This window comes from Octopus sinensis, linkage group LG3 (genome assembly GCF_006345805.1).
Source record: "Octopus sinensis linkage group LG3, ASM634580v1, whole genome shotgun sequence".
In the NCBI taxonomy this organism is placed as follows: Eukaryota; Metazoa; Mollusca; class Cephalopoda; order Octopoda; family Octopodidae; genus Octopus; species Octopus sinensis.
Window position 1 is genome coordinate 129,618,669 of NC_042999.1, and position 23,422 is coordinate 129,642,090.

The 23,422-nt window shown below is 35.2% G+C and overlaps 1 protein-coding gene across 2 annotated transcripts; it reads right to left on the bottom strand.

Annotated features, from left to right (window-relative positions):
- Positions 1–448: 448 nt before the first annotated feature.
- Positions 449–21,888, bottom strand: LOC115209956 (uncharacterized protein C1orf194 homolog). Of its 2 annotated transcripts, XM_036501316.1 has the most exons (5): positions 21,447–21,888; positions 16,622–16,854; positions 12,057–12,175; positions 8,266–8,353; positions 449–685 (listed from the first exon to the last, which is right to left on the bottom strand). In XM_036501316.1, the coding sequence occupies exons 1-4, from the start codon at positions 21,531–21,533 to the stop codon at positions 8,268–8,270; spliced, it is 525 nt and encodes a 174-aa protein (XP_036357209.1). In that variant the 5' UTR covers positions 21,534–21,888; the 3' UTR covers positions 449–685; positions 8,266–8,267. The 2 variants fall into 2 exon arrangements, with proteins under 2 accessions (XP_036357209.1, XP_029634458.1); XM_029778598.2 differs by lacking the exon at positions 8,266–8,353 and having other exon boundaries at positions 21,447–21,880.
- Between the last annotated feature and the right edge of the window lie 1,534 nt (positions 21,889–23,422).

Genomic DNA, 23,422 nt, shown 5'->3' on the forward strand with positions numbered 1-23,422 from the left:
GCTGCTTGGCCAATGTGAATATCTGTTTGAAAATTAGAGAGAGACAATTGCTTTAAAACTTCTAGATTCTATACTCTGGTTATAAATTCACATTTACACCAAAAGTGTCAATTTGGTTAAGTTGGGCTTTTCAGACAAAAAAAGAAATCTATCAGCTAACTCAGACATTGCAAATAAAAACATTCTATAAGCAGAATAGTAAAATTTACAAAACTCTCCTCAACTTCAAAATGTGAATTTGTTTTTGTAATCTACATTCCAATGATAGAGCTTTGTATCTTTGTTAGAAACCACTCCTCCCTTACAGGAAAACTTCAAATAATTAAAAATATAAGAGAACACATATATATAGACATTCACATACACACACTTATTTGGTATAATTATCTGCATATCAGAAATTCATCAATAAATTCCAGTAGAATAAAGAGTCAAACTTTTCAGTATATAAAATTGTACTTTATTTTATTGCTTAAACTTTTGCCAAAATAACATTGTCCTTTGAATGTTATATGTTCACTGGGAAACAAGAAACACTTTAGCTGTCCAGAAACTCATAGAACCTCGAAATTTGTCTGATATCTATTGTAATACAGTACAATATATCAAATGTGTTAAGTAGAGTAATATCCTCCATCAGGCTTTCGAGAGTATCCCCGGTTTGTTATTTGAGTATGGTATGATTCTGAAAAACAAAAGATTATAAAAAGAGTCTTAATGATAATAATTATTATTATTTCCCCAGAACTAAAGTGAATTCAAAGCTTATTTGCCATTTGGTAATAAGGAAAGAAAACAAACAACAAATCTCAGTATATCAGCATAACATATTTTTTACTCAATATATTCCTATGAACTGCAGTGGCCTGCACCTTTAGCAAATATCCATAGTGATTGTAGCTTGAATTATTTTTCTTACTTATATTTGGGCATACTATCACAGAAAGTTGCAATGACAATGAATGCTAACTTCCAGTGATCTTTGTATCCAATATCTTTCTCCTTACCCCTGAGTATTGGAACTTTAAAATGTTTTAACTATTTTCAGGTTTGTATATTGTACCAAATATCTGCACTGACAAGGAAGTTAAGTGGTGACCACACTTCTCTCTTGTGTACTGCCTTTAATATCTCTTGGCACTCACACACAACTAACAAGATCTTATATGGGCATCTTCCAAAGATCTCAACTGTCATAAGAAAATATTGTCTGGTTCTTGCTGGACATGTAATGAAATACAGTGGAGCTGTTGCAAGAATTCTATTATGGTTCCCCAATGTCACTCATAGACGTGATTACACAAACCTGACCCCTAAGAAAATCATTGAGGAAGACGTTGGACTATATGACAGTGTCTTTATGAACATAATGCAAGACTGTGATACATGGAAGAACTTCATAATGTCACCAATTGGTGTTGGATGATTAAAAAAAAAATTATGTCAATGTATGCAATAAATATTATTTTTAGTTAGCATAATGAAAAACAAAATGATTAAGAGAAATCATTAATATTTCATTTTTGCAGAAAAAATACAAGAGAGATATATACTGTTTTTTCAGATAGTGACACTTATTGATTTATGCGAAAATTTTATAGATTTAAAAGCATTTTCTTGCTTAGCTGTAGGTCAAGCCTGACTGGACATGCCTATGATTAAACTGTCACCATACCACCATTTTTTTGTATATCCAAGACTACAGTGTCCAGTATGTCCTCCCTATTTTTAAAACAATAGGATGTGATTTGAGGGCGACTTATCTTCTATTTCTAGCAAGTTGAGTGATCAAGTAGACATTGCATTGTTGTCTCAATAGATTTTTTTTTTTGACAGAGCGGGCATGAGCAACCTTCTACAAAAAGCTAGCTGTATGAAATATGACTCATCATCAGGCAGGCTGCACTACTAAAATATCTTAAAATAATTTTTCATTGGTGTGCCATTCTGAAATACCCGCAGGCTACAGTTTGCCCATGACTGGCTTACAGAGATTAAACATATGCATCATCTGGATAAATGCTTCAAATGGCTGTTAAGACAGCAAAATAGACCATAAAGAGCTTTTGAAAGTCACTCTATATATTTGTTCAGTTAAAGAATATATTTTTTTTTAAATAAAGTTCCTATTACATTCAGAACAAAATCAATACATTTTCAGTGGCTGGGGAATTATTAGATAACCATTTCTTTAGTTGTAAAACCTGAAATAGTTAAGATTTTAATAGCTTTTAAATCATACTTATTGACAACAATATCCAGGACACATATAGAGCTGGGTTCCTGGCTTGCCCAAACCATGTCAGCATGGAAAATGGATGCTTAATATCAATAATAATAATAATAATGATAATGATAACAACAACAACAACAACAACAACGATGATGACACTGGAAGTACTTAAAACAGCTCAAAATTTCAATCTTTAAAGAATGATATTGGATATTACAAGTATGAAGGAAGGCATAAAGTGACAGAATCATTAGTGTGTTGGATAAAATGCTCAGTGGAATTTTGGGGGCTATTGAGACCAACTTTGCTTTTCATCCTTTCAGAATCAATAAAATAAGTACTATTCAAGTACTGGGGATCTACATAATTGACTACCCTGACCACAAATTTCAGGCCTTGTGCCTATATTGGAATGAAATATCTTTTATTTTTTACTTGTTTCAGTCATTAGACTGCAGCCATGTAGGGTCACCACCTTCAAGAATCTGTAGTCAAATGAATCAACCCTAGTACTTGATTTTTTTTTTAAAGTCTGGCACTTATTCTATCGGTATGTTTTGCCAAACAACTAAGTTACAGGGATGTAAACACACCAAAACATATTCTAGAGATGCCAGGGTTCAAACTCAGAGCCTTTTGCATGCAAAAGACTATACTATGTGGAAGACTTCAAATAAGTTTATTTCCATGTAAACTGTACTATGTAGAAAACTGCAAATAAATTTATTTCCATGCTAAGATTTGTGGCTCAAACCAACCAATGACAGCTTAAACTAGATTTATGATTTACTAGAGATCTTCTCGGTACTGGTTCCAGTATACAAAACATTCTACTTATTAAATTGCTGGAAGGCATAGGGTCTAGGGATTAGGATATTGCACTCACAGTCACAAAATCATAGTTTTGATTCCTGGACTGGATAACGTATTGTGCTGTTGAGCAAAATGCTTCATTTTACATTGGCCCAGTCCACTCAGCTGTAAATGTGTGTAACCCTGCAATGGACTGACTTCACATTCAGGGGGAATACTATGATCTCAGTCATTTATGCACCATGGAAACTGGGTAACTGTCTCTATGAGTCCTAGAACAGTACTTACTCATTAAGTTTTTTAAAAAATGTCATTAACCTTTAAAAGATTTGATTTCTTAAATAATAAATAAATAAAGAATGAATGATTGAAAGAAAGAAAGAACATGTAGTTGTAAGTCATCTTAGATGAACACAAAATGATAATACTAAGCTTAATTACATACATTGAATTAATCCAAATCTGTTTTTACAAAGTGAACACAAAATCAATATAAAAATAAAGAGCTCCCCCACTAAACACACAGTCTACACCTATTTATTTCAACATAGCAAATATCTGTCAGTAAAAAAAAAAATTAAGTAATTCAATCTAATTTACAGAATGTCTTAAAGAATAATTTATTTCTTTACATACAAGTAACATTAGAACAACTATCAAAGTAGTACAGATTTTCTTATGTGTGTGTAAACATTCATATAATGTGTGAATATGGAAATAAATATTTTCATGTGTATGTGTGTGTGTAAATATATATGCATGTATATCTGTATATGTATGTATATCTGTATATGTATGTTTCGGTTTTGGATTTGGTTTGCAAGATTCTTTATATGAGTTCGTGTGTTGAAGCATATTCTGTTGTCATTCTCTTTTAGCGCCTTATTATTTAACACACTTATTATTTAAATAATAAGGCACTAAAAAAGAATGACTCTCCCCAGACACAACAGAATATGTATGTATATCAGTATATGTATATGTATAAATGTGTATATGGAAGAAGTGGTATCAAAAAAGTTCCCAGATTAGTTATGCTTAAAGTTTTAACCTCTTCTCCTTCAAAATAGTCACCTTACACAACAATACACCAGTCCCAGTGTGGCTGCCACTTTTGGAATTCAGCCTGGAAGTTGTTTTCAATAAGAGAGTCAAGAATCTTCTGTGATTCACTTTGGATCTTGACAACAGTGTTAAAACAGTGACCTTTGAGCTGCCTTTCCATCTTGGGGAAAAGATGGAAGTCCACTGATGGTAAACCTGGTGAATAGGGTGGGTGCGTAAGCAATACCATGTTGTTTTGGGGGAGAAACTCCATGAGTGAGGAGAGCTCAGTGACAGGGTGCATTGTCATCGTGAAGAATCCAATTCTTCATGTTCCACAGATCTGGTTACTTTTGCCAAATGTCCCCTCTCAAACACTTCAAAATATTGCAGTAAAATTCTTGATTGGCAGTTTGGCCGGGGGACGGGACAGGGGTGACTTCTCAAAGCACAATACCACAGATTTCAAAAAAAGGCAATAAGCATGCTCTTGATTGAGCAGCAGCTCTATCATGCCCTCTTCGGTCATGGAGATGAAGGGCTCTTCCAGTGTGACAACTGCTGCTTCTTGTAGACCCAACTCTCGTCACCAGTGATGATCCTCAACATGAAGGATGGGTCATCAGTGGCATGCTGACATAGATATTGACAAACATTGACACAATATTCTTTCTGCTCAGTGGTCAGCAGGTGGGCGACAAACTTGGCAGAAACATGCCACATGTTCACTTCAGATGTTAAGATTGCCTGCATGGACTCATATGACAGATCAACATCAGCAATGTTGTTGATTGTCCTCTGACGATCCTCATGCACAAGCTGATGAATTTTCTCCACATTTCTAGGGTTGACACTCATGGCAGGTCTTCCAGATCACTCATCGACCTCCAGGGATGTTCTGCTTTTGAAGCAACTGTGCCACTAGAAGCATTGCATAAGACCCATTGCCTAGTCCCTGTAAGCTCAATGTCTCTAAAGCAGACTTCCCAAGTTTAATGCAAAATTTCAAGTGGCTCTTTGTTTCAAGTTCCTGTCCATGACAAAATCGCAGACTACAGCATACACATGATCACAGAAGAATAAATTCTACAACTTGCAAAATAAACATAGCTATGTCACTCGGCACACTGCCTCATGAAAGTCACTGCTAGCTCTCACTGCACATGCAACTGTGTGCTGCCATCTGTTGGTGTGCAACAGAATTACTCTGGGGACTTTTTGATACCACCTCTGTATATATGTATGTGTGTGTGTGTGTATATATGTATGTGTATGTGTGTGTGTGTATATATATATATGTATGTATATGTGTATATGTATATATATGTATGTGTGTCTCTGTGTGTGTGTATATGCATATGTATACACACACACACACAGCTAGCTTTAGAACAAATTGTATATATGAATGCAAAAAAGGCAAGCAAACACAACAAAGAGAAATTAAATAGATATGGAAAAGACATATACATACCTTAAATTTTTTTATATATACATACTTATTTGATATTTGTGTGTGTTACCAAACCAATCAGTTATATATATATATATATATATATATATATATATATCTTATATGTGTGTGTATATGTATGTGTGTAAATGTATATATATATATATATATAATATATATATATATATATATATATGTATGTATGTATGTATGTATGTATGTATGTATGTATGTATGTATGTATGTATGTATGTAGTATGTATGTATGTATGTATGAATGTATGTATGTATCAGGAATTTTTGTGCAGGATGTGTGTTCTGCTTATATATATATATATATATACACATACATACATACATACATACATACATACATACATACATACATACATACATACATACATACATATATACATACATACATACATACATAAATACATACATACATACATACATACATACATACATACATACATACATACATATATACATAATTTTATCTTTTAACTATATATATATATATACACACACACAAATGCCTATGTATGTTTGATTAGAGCATATATTTGTGCATATATATATTTGCATATTTGTAAGCATCTTTTTGCATGACTATACATGTGAATGTTTGAAAATATTGATAATATATATAATAAAATGTATAAAACATTATGTATATATACATACCTGATACAACATTAATAAGTTGTAGAAAGCCAAAAATGTGCATAAGAAAGATGGTAAACACAATAATAACTTTTTATATAAAATAATACTTATGAGTAATAATGAAAGATATAAAGAGACATGCAAAAATTGGAAAACGTGGATAAATGATATCTCTGAATTTTGACACTCAAACTTGTGATATAATAAATGTAGAACAAATAGTGATATGACTAAGGATGGTTATAATGAAGTTGGTGATAATACCAGAAAGGAACTTCACATTCTGTTGCCTGATGTGGCTTATTAGGAGAATAATAAAAAGTTTAATAGTAACCCATTATAGTAGAAATATGTTGTTTGGTATTTAGCTTTGTTTTGAATTGATATTTTGAATGGGCCAAGAAAGAAGAAAGGTGATATCAAATTTAGATCAAAAAATTTCCTTTGAGAAATAATTTATGTATTTTGTAAGAATTTTAATAAAGAAAAACATAAGCTGGTCCTCAAAAGTGTTGTGGTAAGTATCCCTGCCTGACATGCAGGAGACCAGGGTTCAATTCCCCATCAGGGAGACTCATTATTCTTTCCCTTTTATAGGTGCATGTGTGGTTGTATGGTAAGAAGCTTGTTTCCCAATCACATGGTTCCAGGTTCCATCCCACTGTGTGGCACCTTGGGTAAGTGTTTTCTACTGTAGCCTTGAGCCAACCAAAGATTTGTGAGTGGATTTGGTAGACAGAAACTGAAAGAAGCCTGTTGTATATTCTCTTTTATATATATTCTACTTATTATACAACATTACTCTTTTATGTACACTCTTTTATGTACATTGCTTTATGTACACTGATTTGTTCTGCTTTTTATATTTAACCCTACAGTCTCTTATGTGGTGGTTTAATAAAGTATGTGATTGAGTATTATCTGGTAATTGATATTTGATTTAGATGTATTTCTCCATTTTCTTATCTTGTATATATATATATATATATATATATATATATATATATATCTGTGTGTCTTTGTCTATATTTTTTCCCACTCCACCACTTGACAAATGGTGTTGGTGTGTTTACATTCCCATAAGTTAGTGGTTTGACAAACAAACCCCAACAGAATAAGTACCAGGCATTAAAAAATAAGTACTGGTGTCGATTCATTCAACTAAAAATTCTTCAAGGTGGTACTTCAGCACGGCCACAGTCAAGTGACCTAAACAAATATAAGATAGATAAGCATTCATGTTTCACTAAATAGCTTCTGTCCAGCCTGTTCACTCTTTGTTCCTCTCAATAAATTCCATCTTTGATTAAAAGGAACTACTTCATTACATTTATTTTTCCATAATTTTCTTAATATCAGTACTTTTCCTTTTCATTTCCTTTCTATCATATGGCTTTATGTCACCTGAGATTTATATTTTCAATTAAAAATTGGCTTTTTCTGCTGCCTGGGTGTTTCTCTCTCAACAACCACAAGCAGAGATAGGCGTTAAAATCAGTGCAAGCTTTTCAAATACTTGTAGCCTAATGGTTACAATAAATTATTTTATAGACTATACTAATATAATGGAAACTAAGCAGAGATAATAATTTTGAGTAATGCTATTAACCTTTAGCACACTGTGGGGGCATCATGTCATTGTATGAGTTTTCTCTCTTGTAGTAACAGGGCAGTGACAGGGGAAACAATTCTAGAGAAAATGCAGTGTGCTAAAGGTTAATATAAATATTATTTTCTTATACTCGTTGTATACTATATATAAACTTCGTGCATTTAAAATAAGACCCAACTGTTGTTCACTTTAGATATTTTGATATTATTGCTGCACTCTGAAATTTTAATATAAATTACAAACCATATCATTAATATAAATGTAAATATTAATACTGAAAATAGTATATATCTTATATATACAAAGTAAAGTTATCTTTCTTTTTTCATCATTAGGATTATTTATAAAGTAATCGTGTATGTGAAGTTGCTTTCAAAATTTATGAAACAAAAAAAGATGCAGAAATTCAGTGTGCTTATATAAAATATTGTTGATACAGACTACTATTTCTCTTTTGACATTTTGACGTCCTTAATAAATTTGGGCTTCCGTCCAAAGATACAGCCTGAGCCACATTTGGGCTGAGGTCCTAATAGTAGATAGACAAACACATCGTATTCAAAAAAATTATTAAAATAAAACAAGAATAATCAGAATAATTATAGAAATTACAAAAAATGTTGCATCTTTTGGTTTGTTGCTAATACTTGCTCTCATTTAACTGTGACAGTTTTCTTATATTTCCAAGAAACATTAGCTTATTTAAACAAGGAATAACCAGAGAGAGAAAAAAATGTAATTTAGTTTGTGAATGTGATGTTTTAATCCTTTGCTCATTAAATTCAATTAACCGTTTTGTAGCAGACAAACTGAAACTGCTTCTTTGTAACTGATCAAAATAAATGTTGAACTGATTATTTCTAAGTTTGAAAATTTCCTTAAAATCTTTTGATAATGGGCAATGCTAGAGCAAGAGGAAGATGAACTGAGCAAAATGAAATTCCAGTTTGTAAAGTATATGAAACCAAGAACTGGACAAGTTGAAATTTAAATCAAATTTCTATTTCAAATTCAGACCTTGCATATAGCAGATTATCTTGCAGGAATTCTCAGTTATACTCCACATTGTTCAAAGTCTCTATTTTCTGCGTAATATAAACCTTCTAAACAATTGAGTGACAATTAAGCTAGGAGTAATCAAGAATGCAAACCTTCATCCAGAATAAACATTTTATTCTTTACTGTTGCATCCTCTGTGTTGTTGTTTTACCTCGGTATAAATATGTGAATTTATGCATCTTATATTTGAAAGCTTGCATCACAAAGAAACCTTAATGCATTGCACAGCTTTATGTATTGCAAACCTTTATACATTACAATCTCTCCAGTCTTCCAAACTACAGCTAATCATTCTGGTCCCTTGCTAGAAGGCTTTCTACCAGCTATACAAAATCATTCTACCTGCCTTACTTTAACTATGAAGGCACCATTAGCAGTATTCCCATAAAGAAAACCTCCATAGTCATTATCTTCTATGCATCAAGCCTCACACTGCATACAGGAGGCAAAACCTGACACTGCATACAAGAGGCAAAACCCTCTTCACCAATTCACCAGTTTCATTAATATGTAATGAAACACATATAAAAGCATTCCCAGGCACTTCAACCTCAGAAAGCCACTAACCTTGATAGTATTCCTTCCATTATCCTCAAATGATACTAAATAAAACTGCTTTCTCTGCCAAACTAATCAATTGCTTTTACTCAACATATTATAATGTGCTCTCTTTCTAAAAAGAGTAAGCTATCTGATTCTGCCAAATATTGATCTATTACTTTCACTTCCAACTTTTCAAAGGTGATAGAGGTAATCATCAACAACCGTGTCTGACAACCTGATTCCTTCTGCCTCCTCCATGACCACCAGTAAGGCTTCTATGAAACTTTATCAACTGGAGATCTTCTCTCGTATGTTATTCATAGAAACAATGGCATTGCTAAGTTTATCCTTCCTAAGTTTAGCCATAAAATACTTCAGTTCCCAACAGTATTTAACTTTCTAGAAAGATCAAAAGCGTCAACAATAAACTTCAACTTCTAACTTACAGACATGTTCATGTCTGCCTAGTGTGACAAGGAATTCAGAAATTCCCTCAGGTGTTTTTATAAGCACAAATCTCTGCTTAAATCAGTCTGCAGCCCTAAATTCCCCAGCAAAAGCTTCTGACAAGTGAATGTCCTTACATGTAGTATTTAAATCTTGTCAGCACTTGTCAGCCCCACCAGAAGTTTGAGCTCCTTGTTTCCAAGCATTTTGGAGAGTTTGCTTCTTTTGGTGGTATATATAATCTATTACCTGGTCTAATACTACCACCTGTGGCCCTTAGATTCCTTTTATGGAGTCTGTGATGTAGATAACTCATGAGTTATGCCCTCTGAATAGCTATGGGAAGGTTACGAGTACTACCATTCTGCCTCTTGATAAGGCATATTTTTTTTTAATGTCTTCCAGTGGGATGTTATAAGCTGTGTTGAGTTTCTGTTTCAGATTCTCGCATTCTCCTAGAGAATTATCTCGAGGGTAGTCATGTCTGTGGCATGCTTACCCCCTTGTATGTTAATTTCATGAGCAGGCTGTGCTGTTGATGAAATCAACTGGAACCCTTGTCATCATAACTGATGGAGTGTCAGTTTAGTTATTACTAAACAAGAAGAATATATGCACTCTCCAACGAAACAAAAAAAAGTTCCTGCCCCTTCATTTCAATTCCTGTACATAGAGCATATAAATTGCACTAAATCATTTCTGCACAACACATTGCCATACATCACCTGCCAAAGCTTTCCCATGTGGTCCATGAAACATTTTAAATTAATACTTATTCATAACAACACTAAGAGATAACCAGTTTAAAATGAGGAAAACCAGAAAAGGCTTAAACCAACTCAAAAGTAAAATTCTCATTTTATTTTCTCTTCATAGTTTATAAGAGAATGTAATAACAATATGTAGAATTTAATTTATTTTATTTGATAATCAAGAGTAATTTACACCCTTCTTTAAAGCAATAAGGCCTCCATTATTTTCCAGATTGAGTAAGCCTGTTCTGTATTTAACATTTCTATCACCTTTGCTGCTGTAATCTTTATAGTATCTCCATTAAAACTAATTACTACCAACTAATGAATAATTAATCTTAACCAGTGTACAGCAGCAACAACAACAGCAACAACAAAATTACTTAATCCAAACTAGCAAGTATAATAAGGTAGTGTTAACATTTCATGCATGAAACATAAAAAGCTAATAACTAACCAGAAATAAATATATAATGAGAAGATAAAGATATTAGTCAATAAGTAATATTTTCCTTATTACATCAAAGTTAGTGGACAGAAAGAATCATTAAAGTGTTGGGAAAATGCCTGGCTGTATTACTTTACATTCCAAGTGCAGATCTCTCTGAGGTCAATTTCATCTTTCAGCCCTTCAGGTTTAACAAAATAAAGCACAAATCAAGTACTGGGGTTGAGGTATCAACTAACACCCTCACCTCAAAATTGTTGGATTCAAACCAAGTGAAATCATAGTTGCGGCCAGTGCCAGTGACTGTGCTGGTGACATGTAAAAGATGCCTATGCCAGTGACTGGTAAGAGGCACCCATGCTGATGACACATAAATGGCACCTGTACCTGTGACACGTAAAAGGCACCCACACCAGTGACACTTACAAGACACCCACTACATTCTTGGAGTGGTTGGCATTAGGAAGAGCATCTAGTTGTAGAAACTAAGCCAAATCAGACTGGTGCCTGGTACAGCTCTCTAGCTTACCAGTTCCAGTCAAACCATCTAATCCATACCAGCATGGAAAACAGATGCTAAACTATGATGATGCCTAAATTAGAAACAATTATTAGGCCAAATATAGAAAAAAGACAGGTTTTGATATTATTTTAACTTCCTAAGTAAAGTGTAGCCTTCCTGTACTTACAATCAGTGTGAGACTTAATTCATGGCCCAGTTTAACACCACCAACTGACTTTTGAGGTACCTTTAGCAGATAAGCATTTGGACCAGATTTCTAGTTTGTGAATAACCCACAAGTTGCAACTTATTTCTTCTTTGTCTCTGACTAGTCTCATAAGTCCTGCAATAAGAATATGCATGCTGCTCCTCTTCTTCTTATTAAGTCATAAATTAAGTTTAAAAAAAAATACAGCATTTAATAATTAATTTTGATCCAAAGTAGTTGAAATAAAGTAAGGAAACATAGATAAATACTGACCAATGGCTAATTTGACACTGTTGAAATCTTCCATCTTTTCTGAGGGTATAATATTTAAAGGATGATCCATATGCAGTGGTTTTTTCTCAGGTATTTTTTCACGATTAACTAATTTCCGACTGGATATTAATTAAAAACGATTGGTATTATAAGACTAATGTACATTTCATTATATAATTGCACAATTCATTATATCTAAAGATCATGACAAATTTTTTATGGAAAAGACAGGTAAAAATTACTTAATTGGTAATAGTGATGTTAACAGTTTAACTGTTCATGCAGTTTAGGTTACTTTTTCTAATGAGTTGTAGTGCACCTGAGCACTGTATACAATAAGTTCATTACATATTATATTATTATATAAATAGATTCATAATGGCAATAGAGTTAGTAGTAGTAATAGATTTTTGATAAATGTTTACTTAAAATGAGACTTGAAAAGAAACTTGACAGTGCATACACAAGGATGCTTTGTACAGTTCTCACTCTTTCTTAACAACAACTGACAAAGCAGTGACTGTATAGTAGTTTTCCTACTATCAACTTGATAATCAGAGAACATGTTATGCAGGAAACTACTGGAGAAGCAAGGATGTAGTGTTCAGTGATCTCTTTCCCTGGAAACCCATGCATGGACATACAGGTAACAGCAGACCAAGAAGTGCATATATCGATCAACTTGTGGAAGACACTGGATATCAGGTTGAGTATATGAAGACTGACATGAAAGATCAAAACATCTGGTGAAGAAGAGTAGCATTGGTTTGGGCAAGTCACTCAACTGAATAGATACATATCATCTATCTACATCACATGTCCACACCAGAGAAGTTATTTATCTACATTGGCTGATATTTTAATTCTGGGCCATTCTCTAAACTCATTTGCACTTAGCCTTTCATGTAAGTTAATATTACACATCCAACAGATTATATTCATCTTATGTTTAAGATTTATTGCAGAACAAACCCTAAATATAATCAGGGCATATTAGAGATAGATAAGAGCTCAAAAAATATGTGTTTATATGGGTACAATGGATATGTAGTGATACCATCATGGAAATCTTCAGCACGCATGCACAGAGTTGGATTCTTCCGGGAGGCCTGCCGGAAGCTCCCTCATGCGCATGTGCAGAAAACTAGCAGCAGCAAAATTTCCCTCGTATCGTCCTCTCAAATGCTGGCAGCCGAACAGGACAGTCGTGTTTTAGCAGCTCTCTCAAGCTGCTACCTCACGGTGTTTCTCCACTATGCTTGAACAGACAGGATTTGGTTCACTCCACTTGACTACTGCGACGAGCTCCTAGGCTGCCCATTCGCCCTGGAAGAAGAATGTATATATTGCAAATCCAGAAATAAAATATTTATGCTGTTGAAGTTAATCGGAAGTCTTGACTCTTTCCTTCGATTAATATTTTAATGTAAAGGATGTGAGCTGCACCCATCCAGTGCGGGGACCTCTCATCTTGTTACAGATACAAAGTGATGCAGTAAAATCTTAATTACATCAAGAGAGAAGCAGGATGTCAGATACACTACATGTAAAATAAAAAAAAGAAAGTGGGCACTTGTAAAACGAGGCTCATAAACTATGATTAATTGTTTTGTTTACCTAGGTCATATAATTAATAGGGAGGTAGTTGTAGTAATATAATAGCTACAAGTATATAAAAATGATTAAAGTTATTGTCAACTAGGTTGACTTAATCTGTCATCTGATTCAACACCACCTCCTGGCTGAGTGCTTTAGCAGGCTCTGGCTCTACTGCAAGTATTCAGGCCAGGTCCCTGGCTTGAGGGGAACTCTATCCCTTCCTTCCTCTGTCCAATTTTGGGAGGCCCTGTGATTGAAAGATGGAAGAAAAGAAATATTGTTTCCCTCTGCTTACAAAAGAAGCAAACAGTGTGAAGCAATTGATGCTGCATAGATACTGAATGTGGAATATCTGCATAAACCAGAAAGAAATGAGAAAAGCGTGATCTGTTGGTTGTGTGAGGTTAATCTTCATGAGAAGCAAAGCCCAAGTGAGTTGAAAACAACAGTCAGTATAGACATACAACTTTGCTACTATGGATATGTGATATGAATAGGCACAAATATTAAGATTCGGAGTTTGACATATAACTGTACAAAAGATCAAGATAAATGGTGATATTCTTTCCAGCAGACCCATCCAACTCACATGACACTGATTAGTGGGGTAGCATTCATCACTATGAAATACAACTTCACAAAATTAAAAAAATATACAAAAATATATCTATATGCAATATAAAAAGATTCATAGAATTACTGTTCACAACACAATTATTCACACATATGAGTACATATATATATTATATATATTATCCAAAATGTATAGTATTAAATATCCATCATGGATGATCTTACTAATCAGTTTCACGTAAAGAATGCAAGGGAATGTTGGTAACAGTTTGATTATATAACTTTACACTTATCAGAGTTAGCCAAAATGGAAGGGAATATGACATGCCATATTCCCTTCCATATTGGTTAACTCTGATGAGTGTAAAGTTATATAATCAGACTGTTACCTAACATTCCATTGTATTCTTTACGCAAAACTGATTTCTAAGATCAGCCATGATGGATATTTAATACTATTCATTTCAAATAATATATCCCCTTTACTGACATATGTACAAGTGCATCTTTACCCTGACTTATGGTCTCTTAGATGACTCTCTCTCTCTCTCTCTACATATATATATATATATATATACAAATTGAGATAGGGGTTGTAAATGCAACCCTCCATGGGATAACATATATCCAATATACTGCTAGTGAAGTACCCAACAAAGTTAATACATAAATGTTAATGATTGCAATGTAATCAATTCATTTACTGTATTATATGGGCAAAGGTAAAATGATTTACCACAAATTACTAATACAAGATAAGAAAATGAAGAAATACATCTGAATCAAATATCAATTACCAGATAATACTCAATCACATACTTTATTAAACCACCACGTAAGAGACTGTAGGGTTAGATATAAAAAGCAGAACAAATCAGTGTACATAAAGGAATGTACATAAAAAAGTGTACATTAAAAAAAAAGTAATGTTGTATAATAAGTATTTATATTTACTTATATTTATATTCTCTTTTATATATATTCTACTTATTATACAACATTACTTTTTTTAATTTTTTTTTTATGTACATTCCTTTATGTACACTGATTTGTTCTGCTTTTTATATCTAACCCTACAGTCTCTTATGTGGTGGTTTAATAAAGTATGTGTTTGAGTATTATCTGCTAATTGATATTTGATTTAGATGTATTTCTCCATTTTCTTATCTTGTATATATATATATATATATATATATATATATAATGTTCCATTTCACTAACACAATCTGGAATCTATTGAATCACTGAATGAGCTGACTGAAATTTTTTTTTTTTTTTTGCTTTACCAGCTGTCCATCCCTTTATCATAGATTGTGTCCAATCTTGTATGTTAGAATTATTAATTATATAACCAGATATTCTGCTCTCCATCATAAACATAGGGCCATGAACAACAGTACTCTTTCCTTTAATTTTAACATTAAAAAAATAGTTGAATGGATAAAGTATTCAGCTCAAAAGTTTTGAGTTCTAACCTACTGCAAGTATTTCAGTAGAGCATTTACAATTGAGGTAATATTACAGGTCAGTTGACAGAAGTGTAAGAATATCAAATGAAATGCCATGCAGTATTCAGTTATAGCCCTTCACTTTCTGAGTTCAAATGCTGCTGAAGTCAAATTTGCCTTTCCTTCTTCTGATGTCAGTATCATCAGTACCAATCAATTGTTGATGAAGAGGTGAGAAAGGATCTTCAGATGTTGGGCCTCTCAGAGGAAATGACAATGGACTAAGACTTCTGGTGGTTTGCAATACTTGAGAAGACATGCCAAGCTAAATAAAATCATAGCTATCCATGCATACAGACATGTCCCCAACATCCTATTCTCTGTCAAGAGATCCTAGTTTTGTGGGTTCGTGCCACATAAAGGCACCTGTGCCAGTACTATGTAGAAGTGCCCTTGCCAGTGCCACGTAAAAGCGTCTGTGCTGGTGCCATGTAAAAGCATCCAGTACACTCTGTAAAGTGGTTGGCATTAAGAAAAGCATCCAGCCATAGAAACCATGCCAAATTGAGTCTGGGCAACTATCCAGCTGGCTAACTCCTGTAAAACTGTCCAACCCATGCCAGCATGGAGAACAGACATTAAATGATGATGATGATTACGATGAAACATATATTCAATACATATATTCAATATTAACACATATACACGCCGGGCGAAATGCGTAGCCATATTTCGTCTGCTGTTATGCTCTGAGTTCAAATTCCGCTGAGGTCGACTTTGCCTTTCATCCTTTCAGGGTCGATAAATTAAGTACTAGTTACACACTGGGGTCGATGTAATCAACTTAATCCGTTTGTCTGTCCTTGTTTGTCCCCTCTCTGTTTAGTCCCTTGTGGGTAGTAAAGAAATAAATATATATTAAGAAATATACATAGACATATATACCTATGCTCATCAGTTATAGTTTCCACCTGCAACAAAGTGTCAGCTTTGGTACTGAAAAGATCCTTATCTTGTTCATAGACTGATTTAAGAATAAAATCCAGGCTGTCATTTGGAGCCAAGGGGTCGTGATAGAAAAATAGCCGCCGAGAGTTTTGTAATGTCCGTTTGTTATGCAAATTATTCCAAGGGTCAGCTTGTTGGGAAATATGGTATGGTTCATGTTGAAGACATACCTGAAAATTTGGAAAGATAAATAAGTAAGTATGACTGTGTAAGTTAAGAAGGATGTAAGTGTGTGGTAGACAAGTGCTAAAGTGTGTGTGTGAATGGGTGGATAGACAAAAAGTGGAATGAAGTGTATATGTAGACATTTATCAGGGTGTATTTGTGTGGAGGATTAGGTTTGGCTGTGTGATAAGAACTTTACATGCCAACAAAATGGTTCCAGGTTCAGCCCCACTGCCCACAGCATAGCACCATGAGGAAGTGTGTTCTACAATAGACCTGGGCCAACCAAAAACTTGTGAGTGGATTTCATAGCCAGAAGCTGAAAGAAGCTTATTATACACTAGCAGAATTGCCCGGCGTTGAATTGCTTGAAAGTACTGTTAATGATTGCACTGAATTATGATGATTATTCAGGCAAATATTGATATAAGTTTACGGTGGGAGATAAGGACTTAACGATCAAACGTGTGCCATTGCATTGCTTTCGGGGAACCAAATTTCTGATGAGCATTATAGGGGTACCAACTTTAAGTTTGAGAAAGTGTGGTGGTAGTCCGGGGTGCTCAAAGGAATTGAGTACCTCTATTGGATAGTTGATGACGTCCTCTGGGTCAGGAGTTGTATCGATAGACTGATATACATAGACTTCCCCAGGAATGAGTTTTAGCATTTCATCATTAATATGGTGAACAGTTTTATTCCTCGGGGTCAGTATAGCCTTTTTGCCAATCCAATCCATATTCTGATAATTAGCTTGTAGATCTGGGAACACTGCATCTCTGAGATCAGAAGGCGTCTTAACAATGGTACAAATGGAATCGATGGCAATATTACCATTTTCATCCCCTGGTATTTTGCCTTCGCCAAGTGCAAGGAGGGTGTGAGGAAATGCTGCTGATGTGATATTACGTCGCATATGAGCACGCACATTGGTGTGAAGTTTGAGAGTTACTTCCCTTTATTTAAAGAAATATGCATTAAAATGGCAAAAAATGATGGTAAATTATTTGTAAAATCGTAGACTCATCGTAGACATGCGCTAATACCCAGAAGGGCTCGATATAAATCACGACTATAAGATACCCGGTTTTGGTTAAACTGCATCGCAAAATGTGGGAGTAGTTAGGAATCTAAATCGGAGTAGACAGACACACAACCTTTCTTTTATATATAAATATTTTCGTCCTAAAATACTTTGTATGGATTGAATGGTTACCTCTATGGAAATATATAAACGCACATTATACATACATGTGTGTATAGATGAATATATAAATACATTTAAATATCTATATACACTTTTGGGCGATCTTTGTGCTACTTAGAGATAACTTTAGATCTTATTTGCGTCCTAAAAAACTTTGTGCGGAGTGAATGGTTACGTCTTTGGAAATATATACACACACATTATACATACATCTGTGTATAGATGAATATATAAATACATTTAAATATCTATATACACTTTTGGGCGATCTTTCTGCTACTTGGATATACTTTAGATCTTATATTCGTCCTAAAAAACTTTGTATGAATTGAAAAAGAAAATGAATTGAAATTTTTAAGAAAGGAATTTGTTTACATACATGTGTCAAATGGCAAATGTTTGTGCAGTTGTCCGAAATGGAACCAGGGTAAATGTGTGGAACTGATGTATTATAATGAATATTCCTTCTTGTTGTGAATATTAATTTGATTAATATGAACTGAAAACCAGTGGTGTAGCACATAAGACCATAGGTGATCTAGCAAAAAGGATGACCAGTCTGACTGGCTCATCCCTGTCACACACTCACACACATGCACACACACACACGCACCCTCACACATACACTCACACACACGCACACACACACACACGTTAGCTTACAATTTTATTTATATATTTGCGTGTCTATGTGTGTAAAGAGGAAGTGGGAGTAATATGCAGAGTGAAAGAGTGAAATGGTAAAATATTTAGTTTTCTCAAATTTTTTCTGAAATGGGGGTGAAATTGAAAGAAATTTTGTATGCCATGACCGAATGGAAGTACTTTGAAAAATCATAGGTAAACTCTAATTGAAGAAATTGTGTGAGGAGTAAATCGTTATGTATTTATTTGTTTCTGTTTGCTGTGTTGTTTTTTTTTAGTAGTGGTTTAAGGTACACTTCTCTCGTTTTATATAAATACTTTCACTTTAATCGTTGCACACTTGCAAAGAGAAAGGAGGAGAAATTAGAGTGATAGCATGAGTGAAGCATTTCGCTCCGTTTGTGTGTGTGTGTGTTGTAGCCCACACTAAGAAAAGCACTTCACTTACACACCACAATGTGAGTTTTCTCGAAATTTTGCTTAATTGGGGGTGAAATTTGAAAAACTGTACCTGGCACGACCCGATGTATTCTACTCTTAAAAATGCTAGGTAAATTGTAATTGAAGAAATCCTATATTGTAGATTTCTATAAGAGACAAAGGGAGGCAGATAAAATCTGCCTTTTATAATAAGAGATGTGTGTGTGTGTGTGCATGCACATGCATGCGTGTGTGTGTGTGTGTACGTGTGTCTGTACAAATGTATCTGCTGTGTGTCTTTTGTGTTTGTCCCCCATCACTATTTTACAACCAGTGTTTCGGTCACCATAACATTTTACAATTTTAGAGGTGCAGGTGAAAAACGCATTTGGCCAAATTTGGAACAATACTTTAGACAGGGCCATTAGAACAAAGAAACAGGCTTGGGAGGCCTGGAAGAGTTGGGGTAGCACAAGAATGTATCAGATAGCCAAAAGGGAAGCTAGGAGACAGGCATATATATAGCCAAGGGTGTAGCAGAAAAGAAGAAGTTTGCCAATGTTCAGCAACGTGAAGATCAAAGAACTGAAGTATTTTGGATTGCAAGACAGTGTGTGAGAGAAAACCGTGATGTCATAGGAGAGAAATGTGTCTGCATGGATGATAGTGCCCTAGCATTTCATGATTCTGCAAAGAAAGAGGCTTGGAGATGCCATATTGAAAGACTGCTGAATGTGGAGAATGAATGGAGGAGGTGAGTCTGCCAAAGGTTGACCCAATTGAGGGACCAGCTACCAAAATCAACAGTACCCTGGTAGATTAAGCAATTAAAGATATAAAGACAGGGAAAGCACCTGACCGATTAGGAATCACTGCTGAGATGATTAAAATATCAGGCGGTGTGGGTTATAGTCTTGTCACCTGCATCGTAAATCAGGTAGTTCATGAAAGATTCATACCTAATCAACTGCTACAAGGGCAAAGGTAATGTTTTAGATAGAAATAACTACAGGGGTATCAAATTATTGAATCAGGTGATGAAAGTTACAGAGAGGGTCACAGCCCAACTAATTAGGAAGAGAGTTAGCCTAGATGAGATGCAGTTAGGTTTTGTGTCGTGCAGAAGCACCACTTATGCTATATTTCTGGTAAGGCAATTGCAGGAGAAATATCTAACCAAAGATAAACCTCTGTACTTGGCTTTTGTTGACATGGAGAAAGCCTTTGACTTTGTACCCTGATCCCTTATCTGGTGGTCAATGCAGAAACTGGGGATAGACGAGTGGTTGGTAAGAGCTGTACAAGCTCTGTACAGGGATGCTGTCAGTAAGGTGAGGGTTGGCAATGAGTATAGGAAATAATTCCGAGTAGAAGTAGGGGTTCACCAAAAATCAGTCCTCAGCCTCCTATTATTCATTATAGTCCTCCAGGCAATAACAGAGGAATTCAAGAAATTATTTCCTCGATTTTTTTTTCTCAGCTGACACACAGACCTACACACACACACACACACACACACACACACACACACACACACACACACACACACACACACATTAACATAAGTTGGCCACAGCATGGTCACAGCCTCAGGGCTGAAACATATAAAAGAATAAAAGAATAAGCGATTCGTGAAAAGAAAAGAAAAACGATGTGTACTTAGGCACAGTGAGTGTGTTTGACTGTTCGTGGGTATGAAAGACAATGGGTATGTGTATGTTTGTGTGTACGCCCGTGTTACACTGTTCAACCGGGGGGAAAATTAAAGCGATAAAAAAGTTTTTACAGAAATTGGATAAAATAGAACGATTTTCATTTTCACTTTTGTGAGACCATCTCTCGTGTATCTGAATGAATGCATATATAAGTTCTGAATATTTTTCTTAATTCAATTTAATATCTGCCGCTTAGTTTGTGTTTTTATTTATTCACAGCACGTGCCAAACCCAAACGTATGTGTGTCTGTGTCTGTATATGTGTGTGTGTGTGTGTGTGTGTGTGTATGTGTGTGCGTGCGTGCGTGCGTGCGTGTGTGTGTGCGTGTGTGTGTGTGTTGCAGGAACCTGTGCAATTGAGTGCACGCGCGCCTGCGTGTGAAAGAAGTACGTTTGCATTTGTGTCTACTGCTGTTTGGAATGTAAATATTTCTTCGTGATTTATCGGTAGCCAAGCTGATTTTCATTGTGTTTTTAATCGAACATTTCTCAAAGCTGCTAATTAACGACTTGCTGAAACTTATCTAAAATCTATACATTCCTATACACACAATCAGAAATTATTATAAATGTTAAAAGGCAATAACAAGAATAAACAAAATTATCAAACCTGTTCTTTTTTTATTCCAGATAATTCTTCATCATTAGCTTGTCGAGGGAAAGGGAAGGGATCGCGTCCTCTTTTGAATGATGACATGATTGATTTATCAACGTTACCCTAAAATACTATAACTTTGGTATTTTTACTTATATTTTCATTTGTGACATACATATATATTAACTCGATTCTTTCGTCGAAAGTAAAAATAAGAAGTGGTTTACATGATTAGGTAATATATTACTTCTAACAACACATTTTCTATGTGAGTCCTTCTTCCCACTTTTTGTGTCTAGGCATTTTGAGCTGGACGCTCCTGAAGTTAGTTTCTAAGGACAACCGAAGTGGGACAACAAACAATATAGTAACGTTTCCTTGGTGAATGCTGTAAACAATCTAGTTGATATTTGAGTTGAAAAAGTTGGTTGCTAAAAAGTCAGCTGCCTGACTTGAATAGTTTATAAGTAATTCTTAACAGATTTCTGTTGCATAAACAGAACTTGAAACAATTCACGCGCGCGCGCACACACGCACACACACATACAGACACACACACCATACCTGACACATCAATATTTATGACAAGCTTACTAGTTGAATAATTGCTCATAAAATGATCACTTGTGGTTTTTTCGTTTTACTATTAGCATTTTTGAAACTTTTATTGATTTGCACTCTTAGAGGAAACTTTCTTTTTTCGTTACTCATGTTTACAAGTGTGGCTGTAAAGTTTTAAGTCTCAAAATCTTCCAGTCCATAGTCAAGGGTATTGTCGAGTTTTCATTTTCTACTGAAAAACAAGAATTAAAAAAAAAATTAATGCCTTATAATGGGGACCCGACGTGGAACACAGACACTGTGTTCCACGTCGGGTCACCATTATAGACGATTAGGTTGTGGAGCCATCTAACGTGACTCTACTCAGAAGGCTGTAAAATCATTTGACAAGAACACGGTATAAAGAAATACATGGAACAAGGTGGTAACTTTAAATACCTTTAATGTGGACCTCACACACACACAGACACACACACACACGCACGCACACACACACACACACACACACACACACACACACACACACACACACCACACACACACACACACACACATGCAAGCTGAATGATAAATGGAAATGGCTGATGAACATTTATTCATATATCTACATGCATCTGCGTGGGTTGTATGTTTGCTGTCAACCATGGTGAGGTAGCTCACGAATAACGATATGTTAGAACCTGTGCAGTGTTGTTGGTGCTGTGTAGAGTTGACGACGTTGGTGAGAGACATGATGGATGGTGGCGACGAAGATGAAGGTTGCTGTATTGCTGTTGGATGAGGGTTGTCTGGCGTCGTCGCTGGAACTGGCTGTCATGTGGTCAGTGGTTAGACCTTAGAAGGTCTGAAACCAGCAGTATTTTATTAATTTGGCCATGAAAGCTGTACATAGAGGGGACAGCACAAGGTGGGGACAAAAAACAAAACGAATGGAAAGGTTGCATAAAATATAATGAAAGATGAAATGAAGCCGTTCGGCCCCACCTCCGAGCGACTTCATTTCCTTCTCGCTCTCGTGTTTCTCTTTATTCTTCGCGGGTGATGGAGGACAGTCCGCTCTAATGTGGCCTGAAAAGCCACATTTATAGCACCGCGGGATCCTTCCTTCTACTCTGAGTGTTACCTCTCCGACCGTGATGGTCTCGACCATGTTTTCGATGTCTTCCGCGGCCGCCTGTAGTATCATGTTCAGGTTTTGTCCCTGCCAGTTCCTGTGGAGTGTTTTGGTGACCTGAAGGACTACTGTCTTCTTCATGCCCAGCAGTATCGCAGCTACTAGCCAGCCACATCAATTTCTGGGGATGTCTCTTCTACCCTAACCCTGGAAGCACGTCTCCCAAGGTATACGGGTAGAAGCACCACTTCATCTGTTTTAACGGTGTTGCTGAGTGCAGCCTGGCAGTAGCTACCTCCCGAAACTGCACCTCCAC